This window comes from Aplysia californica, unplaced genomic scaffold (assembly GCF_000002075.1).
Source record: "Aplysia californica isolate F4 #8 unplaced genomic scaffold, AplCal3.0 scaffold00173, whole genome shotgun sequence".
Classification (NCBI taxonomy): Eukaryota; Metazoa; Mollusca; class Gastropoda; order Aplysiida; family Aplysiidae; genus Aplysia; species Aplysia californica.
The window spans coordinates 268,587-284,385 of NW_004797443.1; the positions used below are offsets into that span (position 1 = coordinate 268,587).

General features: G+C 44.2%; 1 protein-coding gene across 2 annotated transcripts; it reads left to right on the forward strand.

Moving 5' to 3' along the window:
- Positions 1-380: 380 nt before the first annotated feature.
- Positions 381-11,504, forward strand: LOC101845237 (serine-rich adhesin for platelets). 2 transcript variants are annotated; one of them, XM_013082423.2, is made up of 2 exons: positions 381-5,156; positions 5,238-11,504. In XM_013082423.2, the coding sequence occupies exons 1-2, from the start codon at positions 1,781-1,783 to the stop codon at positions 9,944-9,946; spliced, it is 8,085 nt and encodes a 2,694-aa protein (XP_012937877.1). In that variant the 5' UTR covers positions 381-1,780; the 3' UTR covers positions 9,947-11,504. The 2 variants fall into 2 exon arrangements, with proteins under 2 accessions (XP_012937877.1, XP_035825604.1); XM_035969711.1 differs by having other exon boundaries at positions 382-10,060; positions 11,030-11,504.
- The last annotated feature ends 4,295 nt before the right edge of the window (positions 11,505-15,799 follow it).

Here is a 15,799-nt window from a genome sequence, read left to right on the forward strand (position 1 = left end):
AACCCCACACCAACAACCAATCTATGTGTGTTAAGGGGTTATCTTCTTCCGCTCTCGTAGATTTATCATCCGTTGGGTCGCCTCTGACTCTGACAGATGACAACAAATCTCAATCACTCCTTTCGGCTCTCTGCTTTCCTCCGTGTGTCCTGCAGCTCCTCGGCTGTCCAGTCTTGGAAGTTATCCTCCCTTACAGGGAGTTATACCTGTCCTGAAATCAGGCAGTAGGAATGAGATTATTTACTTACTTGTCTTGCCTGTCCACTGTGTTGGGGTCACTGCAGTCAGAACATGTCCATCCTTGCTCCCCCTCCCTCTTCAGGATCCATTCCAGAGTCTGTCTGCTTATAGTCTCCACCATAATCTGGTTGGAGATCCGTCGGACTGGTCCGCACATGTGGCTGTGTTTCTCTTCTCCTAGGAATGAGATTGCAACTATGTATGGTAATATTTTGCTTCGAAGCTCAGACGAGGCGAATGATGATCTTGTGCTTTGGAGCTCAGTCAGGGCGAATGTTGACTCAGCACATCGTTCATGACTAGATATACTATCCAAACATCTATCGTCCTCATTTCTCCTCCATCTTTTTTGTATCTTTACTCCCTTGTGACACTTATTCTAATCTTTGGCACTTATTTGACCTAAATATGTTGCAAGTGTTGTAAAACTTTTACTAAAACAAAAACTAGATGCACTGTACACAGGGGTTGTTACGTTGTTGGCATCCTTTTTTCTCTGGAGACAATGAAATGCGCACCTCGGTGTAAGTCTTTTGGATTGGAGGGTGGCTGAATAGTCCTTTCTTCCGTACAGCGGCGTGCACTACTGTGCTCTCCCGACAACCGGAAGTTATCTAGAAGTAGAACTAGTATGGCGGCGTTCACAAACATGATCTCATTTCATCAAGTATGGACAAGCTATATGAGTCTACATGTATATTTTCATTTGTACACCATCCTCACACTGAAAATATTCTGATATGAAGGACAGTAGAAGAACTCCTTTTCAGAACTTATCTTTTGAAATTGCCACCGAGTTTACAAATTGCGGACAAAAAGAACCATTATTAGACAGTAGGCGTGACTGCGAAACATCTGAAAGTAAGTTGAAAGCAGAAAGTAGATAATTATGATAAGAATCATACGTAACGGAAAGCCGCCAAGAAGGGCAATAAATGCAAGTAATCTAAGGTTTAAGTTTTACTTTAAAAAATAACAATAAAGAAAACTAAACGAAGCAAAACAGAGACAAAAAGCTAGAATATTTCACAGTAAAGTAGAAATGGGAGAATACTAAAGAATTATCATGAACAATGCCAGCTGTCTGTACAAAAACAACATCCCTTCTTAGGAGAGGTCAACAAGTTCGGAAATGCTGGAATTCGTCATAGGTTAGACAGGTTTATCGCTCTTACATGGGGAGACGGGAAGGATTTATTTACGACATAATCAGATTCATGAGTTATTTCCCTTATGCTGAAGAAGATTCAGAAAAAGAAATTAGAGTAGCTGCTGAAAGGGTACTAAAGTGACGTAAACATTATGATAAGATTTCTGTGAAGGATGAATATGACAACACGTCTATTTTTACCCAGATTACATGGCGTTTTATCTTTGAGGAGTTGTCCGGAATGGAGTCAGATTACATTCCTGAGCCTTCAGATAATTGCCTGGTCTTGGTAGCTATGCACACCAAAAATTAGATTTTAAAAAGTCGCACCAATGTGTGTGTATAGGATATATTTATACACAACAACATACCTGTTCAGCTGTCGCCGCGATGGAAGCCGTATTCAGCAGTAATCTGGTACAAACGCTATTTGATACTTGCAATAGCGCCGCTATCAAGACCCTGTCAGGCTCAGAGATAAGCAAGAAACAGGAATCCCACCAGACGGCCGACCTGGAAGAGCGTCATCCAACAACCCTTGACCCGGCCTCTAGAACGGACCACGTCTTGCGAGAGTTAAGTAACAGAAGACAGAGCTGCTTCTCAGACGCCCCCACGCCTGCCGGCGTGACATGCGCAGACGAGGAGTCTGAGTACTTAGACTGCGTCAGCGTTTCCTCTGACTCGACTTCGTGTACGATCAGTGGCGCTAATAACCTAGCACAGATTGCTCCTTCACGAATATCAAATGAGACCGTAAATGTTTACAAAGAACACGACAGAGTGGTTGGAAGAAAAAACTGTATAGATTTTGATCCCAAAATACTTTGCCATTCACCAAAAGCATTGTCAGAAAACCAGGATAAAAGCTTGTTGAGTTCTTCAGGCCAGTCTGTCAATCGTCTGTCTCCAGACCAGGCTGTTATGAGGCGACACCCCAGTGTTATCAAGGGGAGTAATCAGCAATATGTTGCAATGGAATTAGTGTTTTCAGAAATAGACAATTTCACCTCTTTCCGGAAACGCCACAGGAGTGTCTTATATCGATCGGAGAAAAAAGAGAAAAAGACGAACATCCCCAAAATGGTTCTCGCTACAAATATGGATGGTACGAAAAATAATCATTCGAATTCAAAACCAGCACGGTTGGAAAGGAACTGTGGGTCTCAGTTATGTTCTGTGATGACAGAAAAAATGCTGGACTCTCGTTCACAACGGCAACAAAGAAATGCTGTACTAAAGAGAATCGTTCGTACCAAGAAATATTATAACAAGACTATTGGACGCAATCTGACCCAGCAGCAACTACAGAGGGCCGTGCATCGACTCAGTCGGAGGGATAAAGCGGTTTTATTCCGTTACACGAGACACGAAGGGCAGGAGATTTACGGGCAAAACCTAGACATAACCGACAGTTCTAGATTGAAGGCCGAAGTTTCTCGAAAACACGACGTGAAACAAGGGCCACAGACCCCGGCTATCGAAGGGGAAGCAGTTCTAGCAATTGTTAATAAGCTGGCAACCCTGTGTGCCAAACAGGTGGTTCCGGAAGTGACGTTCAGCTGTAACCAAGACAACGCGTTTTCCGTATCAACAACACTGGAATCAACGACTCTTAGTCTTACTTCTCCTACCCCCTCGCACCGGAAGTATTATGAAACTCAACCTAACATCGTGGCAGGCAAGTGTGCCAGGAAAAGTCTCGATTCTCAACAAATATTATCAAGGCAACAGCTTCGCTGTTCTAAGAGGAAAGCTCAAACTCGAAGTACAGGGGCGACAAAACAAAGAGAAAAAGCCCTCTCCCATTCCCCTGAACTTGACACCAACAACACACCACAAGTGAAGCCATCGTCGTTTGAAAAAGTAGTTTTCACTGAGCGGACTTATTCCGGCGTAAAACTTCCTGAAATGGACGTGAAAGTGGAGCCGAACGAAGAAAGTGAAATAAGCCTCTATTGTGAAATTGAAGATATGGCTGACTGTCTAGGTGGGCTCGAAAACGACGTATCTCAGATGGGGAACAGACTCACTCCAGTGCTACCTGGGTCCAGCGAGTCGAACCCATCTGTCACTGTTTACCACTCTGATAATTCCGACAACGACGAGGGCAAACTTACATCCGGAAACCAAATCTCACCAGAGGAAAACTCGAGCGAAGAAGATATTTCAGAAACACGTTTCATCAGCCCTTTGAGCTTCACTGTTGCCCCTGCTCTCGGGAGAGTATCCCCGATCACGTCACTGCCCTATCTAAAGCAACATCGCACCGCAGTGCACACGCCACGTACCCAACTCTCGCCTTGCTCCCGTGGACGTTCATCGAGGCAAGATGCACGCCACCTGGGCACGATTTCTAAACGACATCGGAAATCTCCAGGGTCCGCCAGTGGGCAATCGAGTTCTCGCCAGAGTCTTCCCAGGCCTAGCTTGACAGAGAAGAATAGTGAACAATCCAGCCCAGCTGACCGGAAGAAGGCAAGTGATTCTCGAAGCGATAAAGCTGAATTACCAAGAAAAAGTACGCAAACCGAACCAGAACTCACAAAAAGCTCAGAGAAAAGTGTTCAAATGAAAAGCACACCAAGTCATGTGTCGCAACAAACCGCTGGCACTCCGGTACTGAAACAAAATGTTGACGACACAGAACCGAAACAAAGTGCTGGAAGTCTGGTATCGAAACAAAGTAATGAACTTGCAACGCCGAAAGAAAACACCACCCAAGAACTTCAAAAGTCCAACACAAGGAACCAAACACCAAGCCAGAGCGTGGGGAGCGCCGGTGGCCAGCAGAAGGAGGGCCACCAAAGTTCCCCCACGCCAGACTCGGTGCAGAGAGTTAGTGGACAATCCATGAAAAGTGACCGACAGATGTCAGCTGTTCCCGGTTCAGGAACAGACGAAGTACACAGGAAAAATCAGCAGAACGAAGCACTTGGAGCAAACAAGACCGGAGTCAGTACAGATACTATTGTGAAAAAGGACAGTGTTGTTAGTCAGGATAAAAAAGAAACGTCGGTCCATGAACCCCCAAAACGCAACTCCAAGGATGCAGCACCAAAGCAGAGCTTGCACAAGGACATTTTACAGAAACTTGCCAATAGTTTTTCAAAGAGGCGAAGCAGTCAAGACCGAACATCGAAATCCTCTGTAGCAAGTGGGGAGGTAATCTCAGATGTGGGCGGTCAAAAGCCACGGCAAAGTGTAGTTACTGACTCTCCAAAACAAAATGTATCTGCTCAGTCATCGAATAAAAGTATAACTGCTCAGTCTCAGTCATCAAAGAAAAGTATAGATGCTCTCCCATCAAAGCAAAAAGTAACAGCCCAGTCATCAAAGAAAAGTGTAGATACTCAGTCATCAAAGAAAAGTATAGATGCTCAAATATCAAAGCAAAATGACACTGCTCAGTCATCAAAGCAAAATGTGACTGCACAGTCATCAAAGAAAAGTATAGGTGCTCAGTCATCAAAGAGAAGTATAGATGCTCAGTCATCAAAGCAAAATGTGACTGCTCAGTCATCAAAGAAAAGTATAGATGCTCAGTCATCAAAGCAATGTGACACTGCTCATTCATCAAAGCAAAATGTAACTGCTCAGTCATCAAAGAAAAGTATAGATGCCCAGTCAGCCCAGTCAATAACGAAAAGTATAGATGCCCAATCAGCCCAGTCATCAAAGAAAAGTATAGATGCTCAGTCATTAAAGCAAAATGTAACTGCTCAGTCATCAAAGAAAAGTATAGATGCTCAGTCATCAAAGAAAAGTATAGATGCTCAGTCATCAAAGAAAAGTATAGATGCTCAGTCATCAAAGAAAAGTATAGATGCTCAGCCATCAAAGAAAAGTGTAGATGCTCAGTCATCGAAGCAAAATGTAACTGCTCAGTCATCAAATAAAAGTATAGATGCCCAATCAGCCCAGTCAATAAAGGAAAGTATAGATGCCCAGTCAGCCCAGCCAATAAAGGAAAGTATAGATGCTCAGTCATTAAAGCAAAATGTAACTGCTCAGTCATCAAAGAAAAGTATAAATGCCCAGTCAGCCCAGTCAATAAAGGAAAGTATAGATGCTCAGTCATTAAAGCAAAATGTAACTGCTCAGTCATCAAAGAAAAGTATAAATGCCCAGTCAGCCCAGTCAATAAAGGAAAGTATAGATGCTCAGTCATTAAAGCAAAATGTAACTGCTCAGTCATCAAAGAAAAGTATAGATCCTCAGTCATCAAAGCAAAATCTGACTTCTCAGTCACCAAAGGAAAGTGTGGCTGCTAGGTCATCAAATCAAAATATTGTTTCTCTCTCACCAAAGCAAAGTATAGCCATGACATCGCCGAAGCAAAATGTAACTGCTCAGTCATCAAAAGAAAATGTGGTTGCTCAGTCACCAAAGGAAAATATGACTGCAAAGTCATCAAAACAAAATGTGGCTACTAAGTCATCGAAGCAAAGTATTGTTTCTCTCTCACCAAAGCAAAGTGTTGCTATGACATCGTCGACGCAAAGTGTGCCTCCTCAGTCACCAAAACAAACGGTGGCAACTAAACCTTCAAAGCAAAGTTTTGTTTCTCTCTCCCCACAGCAAAGTTTTGTTTCTCTCTCCCCACAGCAAAGTATTGTTCCTCTCTCACTCTCACCACGACACAGTATCGTTGCTCACTCGCCAAAGCAAAATATAGATAATGTTGTGGAAAAATACAATGTGGGAAGTCCAGAGACAAATCAGGATGGGGGTAGTCGAGAACCAAACGAAATAACAGGAAGTGGAATGGTGAGCACTGGAAAAAGTTTCGGAACACCAAGGAAGACCATGATTAGCCAAATATCAAGACAGAATTCGGATAACTTGATAGCCAAGCAAAGAAGTGATTTGGTTCTTGGACAAAATGCTGATGGTGCGATATCAGGGCAAAATGCAGGGATTGCTGTATCAAATCAGTTTAGGGTTAGTTCTGTACCAGCACAAAATCTGGATAGCGTGGTACCTGGACAAAGTGCAGGTAGTTCGATTCCACGGCTGAGTGAGAACAGGAACAAGGCTGTCCAGATCATCAGCGAAGAGCGGCAAGCAGGCAACTCACCCCGCAGCAATGCCGATAATGGGTTTCGTCACCAGCGACCGCCAGATGAAAACATAAACCCCACCTTTCCCGAAATTAGAACTCGTACATCCGATAAAACTTTCTATGACGTCATCCAAAATGTCTGGAACGACACAAAGCCCCAAAGCATACTGGGGTCAAAGGACGGGCAGTCCAAAAAACGGTCGTCTTTCCTAGAAAGCGATGAGAATTTCTCCATTGTCTACGATGGAAAAGGTCCGAATGTTTCGGAACATTTACCCGGTTCTTCCCAGACGACCGGTCCAGATTTAGAGACAGCCCTCCGTGTACTCAGCTCGTACGAGAGGAGTGAACTCCTCAACACAGTACAGGAGAGAAAGGCAAACAACGGAGGAATTGATCCAACGGGACCTCCTTCTTCTCTCTTCCTACAAGGGTTACAAGTGACCCAGGGGGCAACCGTTGGTGGGAGGTCAGGTCCCGGGAGTGGCGTTATTCCTCAGAGAAGTTCTCTATTACATAACTGCTCTCCTCCGAATGACCTTCTCTGGTTTGATGAGGGGTCACCGGGCAAGGGTGGCAGCCCCACCTGGAGAAACAGCGAGATCAAGGAGTCTAAGACTGGCCAGAATGGGAGCCCGTCATGGAACACTGCTAAAGTTAGCGATGCTCTGAGGGGTAGCAGTTTGACAGCAGCAGTTCTCAGCGAGATTTCACAGATTTCGGGTTCACCGCGGTCAAATCTGAAGTCTGAAGCTCCATTAAAATTGTTCATCTCCCCGGAAGTCGCTACCCGACACACGCGTCATGTGACCTCGCCAGGGCCACCAGAGAGACCACCACGAGGCACCTACAAGCAATCATCCTTTGAATCATCTCCAAATCTAATATCATGCCATTCAATTTTGCGCCCCGATCTATCACCAAAAGGTTATTTCAAATCCGATAAAAGTCGAGTTACCAGGGGGGAAAGACGCTTCTCTGGCAGTCGACTGAGCCCAAGGAATATCAGGTTCGAACAAAGCACTGACGTCATGAGTCACGTGAGTACCCCGGCTCCCTACGACCCATGGCCACCCCGGAAAAACAGTCATGAATTGAGCAGTGCTAGTTACCAGAACTTAGCCTCTCAGACCGAAGACCCACGGGTCCAGATAGTGAGAGAGCGCAGCTGCCAGACAGACACGGGCTCTCATCTCAAACACCATAGAGTTAACGTAGTTTCCTCACCTGAATTTGCCAAGGCGAACCGCGAAGAAAGAGGAAATGCCCCAAAAGCAGATATCTCGGACACCACTTTTGGTGATTCCCTCATGGAGTCCGAAATGCACGAGAATCTGCCGGCTGCAAATAGGGAAACGATGGAAGAGTCACGAGGGGATCGAGGGTATATACCGTCGCAAGGAAATGAAGAAGATTTTTTTGAGGAAAACAGGAAAAAGGCCGATGGAAAGAGGTCAGAAGGTAGGGACAATGAAAGAAAAAGAGAAGGAAAGAGACAATCCGGGAGAGGCAATGAAGAAGAACAAGGCTCATCTGAAGAAGACGAAGGACAGATTCGAAAAAAGTCTGAGAGAAGCTTTAAGGAAGAGCAAAGGAGATCTTCGACTAAGAATAGGCAGTCGAGGTATTTGTCGGTGGAAGAACGAAAGAAGTCAGAAAGGAGCAACACGGATGACAGAAACACATTTGATGGGATGGACCAGAATGAACGAAGAGAATCTGAAGAAACAGAAATCTTTGCTAGTGATAGAATGACGACGGAGAGAAGGGACGAAAGTCGGAGTAGAAGATCAGGAAATATATACAATGAACGGAAGCAATCCAGTGGATCTAAAAATAGCGAACGACAGAAGTCCAGAGAAAGAAAGGAAAGTGAAAAGGGGACACTTAAGAAGAGATACGATTTTACGCGAAAGAACTCGGGGAACAGAAATAAGGATGCGAGATCAAAGTCAGAAGAACGGAAAGAAAATAAGAGAAGAAAATATTGGAAGGAAAAAGATGGCGAGCAAAAGGAGTCGAGCAAATCGAGCAAAAGTGAAGAAGGCAGTTTAGAGGGAGAGGATGGAGACACCCAGAGCACGTCTGATGATGTATACGGGAGCAAACAAAGCAGTTCTTCGGACTCAGACACGAGTGAGCAGAATAATTATAAACCCGAGCGAGCCAAAAATAGAAAAACGGGAAATGGGATCAAGAGACATGAGCAAAGCAGGAGTAGGCACAAGAGCGAAAGTGTTAACAATGGCGATAAAGTTCACCGAGAAGGCCCCACCAAGCCTTACGCTGTGAAACAAGGATTCAGTGGGATAAAACAAGTGTCACCTAGAGCACAGAGAAATGACTTGGATCACTCATCGTCGGCAAGCTCTAAAGATCTCCGAAGACAGAGAGACATTCCTAACATGTCAAGGTCGGTTTCTACTCCACCAGAGAGCATGCATTTACCTACCTCCGCCAGAGAGATTGTTGGGGTAATGGGAGACTACCCAGGCCGATACCAATCTCCAAGCGTTCCGTGCGTCCGACCATTTTTCTTTCCGCCATCACCAATAACGACGCCATCTCTTAGCAAGGGCTGCCCAGGCCGCCACGCCTTCAGCACGCCCACACTGGGCTCCAACATTCAGATGTTCACCCCATGCCCTGGTCGGTACCCGCGGCTGTTGGCTAGGAAAACATCCCTCCCGAACTGCAAGACATCCCCGCCACAGTGCCCGGAGAGATCCACCAGCCCACGTCGTCCTCCTTTGTGTCCAATAAAAGCGCTTAACTCCTGCTTCCAGAGAACTGTATGCCCTCAGGTTTCAAGAAGGATACTTCCAGGATCGTTTCTCCAGCCTCATCCCACACAATGCCCCCCACAATGCCCCGTACCATACTCCTCACTATACCAGTCTCAGTCTTGTCAACAAGTCTCTCCCGAGCGCCGGCCGTCCCCAATGGATCTCGGAAACGTCTATTGCAGCGATGAAAAGATCTTTGCCTGGCCTCCGATGTTTTTCTCGACCTCACCCCAGGGCTCAAACCCCGACGCCTGCTTCGGAACAGCCCAGTGTCCATCCCCTGAAACCGGACTGCAGAACACGGATGTGGAGTGCGAGATGACTTGTACGACGCCTGCGAGCACGGCGGTGGCTCCTGTTAACAGCGTCTGGCCGATTCACAGTTCCTCTCACAAAATTGGTTGCCCTACACCGTCGCCACGGAAACATGGGTGTGCTAAACCCGTGTACCAGGTGACTACCGAAGTCTTTAAACCGGGCTACAAAGCCAGAGGAGGGCGAACAGAGTTTGTCAGAAATTATCTTCTGGACTCTTCCTCTTCCGCTTCCAACGGTGTGAATGTCTTCCAGACCGTTCGCAAAAGTTATCTCAACAAGATGAAGCTGATTATTGGAAACAAAGACTCCTGGACAATGAGACAAGCCGCTAATGACTCAAAGGATGAGGACGAAGGGATTCGAGTGTTCTTGTGCTCTTCCCAGTAGTCCATATAACAATACGTATGATCTGCTTCTTCAATCTTCACCGAACACGTAAATATTGTTGTCAAGCTTTCCTCGGTTATTTCGTAGGCTTGACGTACAAGAGCAGAAGAAAAGGTGATATATAGCAACATTTGAAAATATATTCTAATCTATTTTATGATGCTTTACCATTACCATATGATATGGCATGATATGACAAATACAATATGTTATTATCTGATAAATAATGTATAAGAGATATGATATTATGATACTGTGGATCAGACAATTCATGACACCTTAAATAAATGAAAGTATATACAATGAAAAGAAAATTGAAAAAGATAAAGCACGGTAAAGAAACGTGTGTGATCAAATGATTTTTAAAACATGTATTAGGCAAAGTTACGAAAACAAAAAACACATACGATATGATCTGAGATGGTAAGATGATATGATTATTTGAGAAGTTAATAAACTTCAAACGTAATATGATATTTCAGATCAGATCGGATAAGTAAGTTAGGGTAGGATACAACATAAGGAAAAGGAAAGACACGATACAATAAGATAGAGATGATGATATGGTAGGGTAAACATGGCAATAAAGGAAAAGACGACACGATTAGGTAAAAACAACAACAACAACAACAACAACAGCCGCAAAATCAACAATAGCTAGCTATTTGCCGAGTCAGAAGTATGATACTGACTCAACCCGATCCGATCTGGTTTTGCTGATTGGGTCTATTTGACTAATGCACTTCTGTTATTAGGCTTTATACTTTATGTCGTTGCACGCAAAAAAGACGTCAGTTCGATTCGCTAGAGAGGAAGTCTATTTTATGGGATTTCTTCAACTCCGTGAAGGGATACCATATCCCACTCAACCCTAGTTGGCCCTGACTGGAAGGGACCAAGCAGCCGCCTCACATCCAAAATGTCTGAATTGTGTCGAAGGAGGCATAAACATTATAATCATAACAGTGTCTCAGGAATGAACATTTTTTGGGTCTTATACTAAAGTCATTGGAGCTCAGGACAATAGCAAAGGAACAAGGCTCTTTCATCTGTTATTCATGTTTTGAAATATTTGCACCCCAGGTTCCTCCTACCCTCGAGAGAAGTCGTGTTCACGGGTCTCATTGTTTACTCAGTTGGCATCATGCAGGATTCAACGTGGAGGACAAATGCAATTCGCCCCACCCCAGTTCTTAATATAAACTAAAATTGTCTTTCGCTGATGGCGTCTCATAACCCACATGTGGCCCCGAAGAGAAAGGAGGCCTCAGATTTGCGCATCTTTTACACACCACTGAGGGTTTTGGTTTGTATCCGTGTTCGGGTGTTCCAGAGCTTGGGGTGTTTCAAATTGTTCCGGGGCCCTTCACTTACTTACACTTGGCTTTGTCTTGCGAGAGAGAATGTTACATTGTGGGTCCTGCCTCCTAAAACAACTTAAGCAAGAGGTGCATTGTTCTCCCCATGCCAGGTCATACTACCGTAATAATATTATGTTATTTTACCGCCCTTATAATGTTGTAAATCCTTTCATTAAAGAGTTCTGTGGACTCTTTAATCCTGGATTACTGGTGATTCCTGTCTCTTCATGTTATTCCTGTAATCACTCTGTTTATCAAGCTTCTCTTGTTGCCTGATTTCTGTATTTTTATTTCGTCCATGTATTAAATATGTGGGACGTTTTGAAGGCAAAATAGTCATGATAAAATGCGGTATGAGATGGAATTGGGGAGGGAAGAGGTCATAGAACTGGGGGTTGGGGGGGGGGGGGGGGAAGCGGACGGGAGACCAGGAAAACTTGCAATTAAGATTTAAAAAAAAATTCGGACCGCTAGCAGATTTGAAAAGCTCTCTCTCTCTCTCTCTCTCTCTCTCTCTCTCTCTCTCTCTCTCTCTCTCTCTCTCTCTCTCCCCCCTCTCTCTCTCTATCTCTCTCTCCCTCTGTCTGTCTGTCTGTCTGTCTGTCTGTCTGTCTGTCTGTCTATCTGTCTGTCTGTCTGTCTGTCTGTCTGTCTGTCTGTCTGTCTGTCTCTCTCTCTCTCTCTCTCTCCCTCTGGTAGGAACATTGTTCTTTTAAAAAGTTTAAGTTATAGTTTTACAGTACTTGCAACACAATAAGGGCATATAAACATTATTTTAATCTTTCTTCACAATACAATGGTAAAACATTATAGAGTGTTCAATCATCCTGAAATAAACAGCGGTTGTGGTTTAGTAGATCGCCTCTTTACCTAACAAGCACAAAATAATACGAGTATGCGTTCGATTCCCAAGTTTTGTAACCACTTTATGCAGTCACTTAGCCTTCTCTACGGTGCATACTACACAACACGGGCTGCAATGTAAAGTAGGGTCGAACAACCCACTTCCCAAATGATCTTAATGTGTCAAAAGTAGGCATACCATTTCTTTTGAATAAGATTGTCCAAAATCAGTTCACAAACCATACATAGATCCAGTTACTTCCTTTTTTTTCTTGTCTGACTATTTCCAACACTATTTTGCAACCACTGACACCCTTGGTATCAGCTAGAGAAAGAGAGGGGAGGGGGGGGGGGGTTGAGGTCATGGCTTATCCTACCCTAGTGTAGTACGGACAACCTCAGTTCGGATCCTGAGCGGACCCTGACCATTGTTTGTTTAACTTGTTTAAGGAATTGTATTGGTCTCCAAGCTCCTGGCTCAGTGGTGTCAGGTTATGTTTTGTGAAGTTCACAAACAGAAGCGCATTGATTTGATATCAAATACCAGACATAAGGCCTAGGAAAAAGTAAATACAAGCAGGGGAGAAGGCTGACTTGTTTGACAGGGTAATCAAAGTGAAACGGGACCAGATATGGCCTGGGGATATCACACAAGAACCTTGCTCGAGGCGGCGACTCAGAGTTGTGAACGAAAACAAATCCGGAATTCATTATAATTATTGTATGTTCAACCGCCAAAATGATTGGGAAAGTATCTAATTAAAAATCAATTCCAATTAAAATTAAATTTAACTTTAGATGTGAATACACAAACACAAAGCAAAGAAGCAGAGATGTCAGTACTAGATTTATATGTTATAGATCTACCAGGGAGCCTAACTCTTAGGTAGAACCTGACAAATATAATTTTTTAAATTTCACATTTGGCTGTTTTTGTCTAGCCTTTCTTGGCCACGAGCCTGTGTCATAATCGAGGTCACGATCTGATTATAGGGCAATAAAAAGTCGAGGGAAAAAACAAGCACTCGCAGCAGTCAAGAGATTATTAGGAGTTAGTTCCCCTCACATCTGTGAAGTAGACTCGACCAGTGTAATAGTTAGCTTACCTAATCAGTGCTTGAGACTGATTATAACTGTGGCCCGAAAGGGGTGAACAGGGTATACGTGGCAATGAAACAGTTTTGACTGCTATGCATGTTCCCTTCAAATCTGTTGGTAGACTCTTCCAGTATCACTTTAAGCTTACTTATTCAAAGCTTGTGACTGCTTATGGAGTGGCCCAAGAGGGGTGAACAGGCTATTTCTGTGGCAATGAAACCGTTTAGAATGTTAGGCATACTGTTCATTGTTGATTATGAAAGTCTTTTTACATTTGATTTATGAAGTTTACGTTTATGGGTGAATTTGATTGCGACAATGTTTCAAAATTAGGAAGGGAAACAGTGATTATTTGATTATATAGACGCTTCGCTTCTGAATACACGTCACACGTAGATAGAGATCACAGAGTGCCGGTGACTCTCATCAACTACTTAAGTCGAATTGGAGATATAGGCCTCTTTTTATGCATGTATACCAATATCTTACTATTTGTTTCCTGCTCTCTGTCTCTCGCCATCGTCCTCGCATCCCCCCCTCTCTCTCTCTTTCTCTCCCCCCCCTCTCTCTCTCTCTCTCTCTCTCTCTCTCTCTCTCTCTCTCTCTCTCTCTCTCTCTCTCTCTCTCTCTCTCTCTCTCTCTCTCCTTTCTTGGTCTCTTTCTTGCTCTGTCTGTTTCGTGGCGTCGGTAGCCTAGTGGTTAGGCTACCGGACTCGTAATCGTGAGATTGCGGGTTCGGGGGTTCGAACCTCAGCTCGGTCCGACGTTGTGTCCTTGGGGGAGGCACTTTACACGAACTTCCCACTTGGCTCGGTCCTATCGGAGACGGACGTTAAATTAGGAGGTCCCGCCTCTTAAATAACCTAATAGTGTTGATAGGGGGGCGTTAAACTCATACCATTTCACCATTTCCCCCCCGTCTCTCTCTCTCTCTCTCTCTCTCTCTCTCTCTCTCTCTCTCTCTCTCTCTCATTACTTTTCGCACTCCTACCAAATGCCGTCTGAACACCCGAACGTTTGTTGGAAGTACTATTAGCGCAAGGAGCTGGCAGACCTTTATCTCAGCTCGGTGAACACTTGACGTCTTCGTACTTGACTCAGATTCGAATCCTTCAAGGGGGAGTTTCTTGCCCCGAGCTCGTGTGAAGAAGTTTACTATGACGGTCTGACAGGTCAACCTGTCTTTCTGGAGGACAAATACGAACTACATACATGCTCAACAGATCAACCTCGTTGAAAAATCAACAACAATTGTATAATTTAGACAGGTGTTTAAGCCAGAGCTCTTGGCTCAACTGTTAGAGTAAAGAATGAGGAAGAAGGGAACATAGAAAGATAAAGAGTGGATTGCAAATATTTTACGTCCCCTTTTGCGCTTGGTCAGATATCACAGGCGGCACACAGACGATCTTACTCATATATAAGTGAGCTTATAATATACCATTACAATTAAGCTTGTTATTTACACAGACGACACACAGTAGACCTCAATCACGTATACCTGTTTATTAGCTTTTGTGGTAAAAAATAACATATATAGATATGCATTAATATAGCGCATATCCCTTTATCCCCTTTCTTTGCGCCTTACAACCACTATTACCCTTGCTGATCTTTGAACACTCAGAAAAATTTTCGGCTTCCCGGGAAGCATACAATACAAGCTGCGGATTGCTTGCATTCGAACACTAATAAACTGACAAAGTTTTTCGCTGTCTTTGGCAGTGTACCCATTCACACCTGGTAACAGGATTCGAACCCACAACCGTACGGGTGCGAGTCAGAGACCCTAACCACAAGGCAATTATTACACCATAAGAGTAATACGGGGTGCCCACTACGGCTAGATCGGGCCAATCGCCCGACTCGATCGCCTGAAACTGAAAACAAACACGTTTGTTTTTGAGGCGATCGAGTCGGGCGATCCCTTCCGTAGTGGGCACCCCGTATAAAAGAGGAGACACGTCTGTGGTGCCATGACTATGCTGTTCATAGTAGCACGCAGAAGACTTACGTTCCATTCCCGAGAGGGTAAGTTTCTATCGAGTATCTCCGTTTGTCTGCTGTGATACTATATCTCACTCGCTCGAGGTTGGCCTTGACCGGCAGCATCATTGTAATTTGGCTCATGTGACCTGTGACCTGTGACCTGTGACCTGTGACCTATGACCTGTCTCGGTGGCTGAGAACGTCCTTTGGAGCCCCAGTCCGTGCCACAACTTCTTTTAAATTGTGTCGATGGGGACGTAATAACATTTACAATGATCTCTCTTCCCTTCCCTTCCCTTCTCTCTCTCTCTCTCTCTCTCTCTCTCTCTCACAAACACCCTCACACACACACACACACACACACACATGCAAGCACTCGTACATTTTTATGTTATATTTTATTATATTCATTATAAGTTCTGGTGTGTGCAATTTAGAATGCTGATGAAAGCCAAACAATACAATTAACTGATTAACTGTCGACACAGTTTAAGTTGGGCAACATATATACTTGTATGTCTTGTTCTGTCCCATTTCTTTTTACCTAATCTGTATTGTCTCT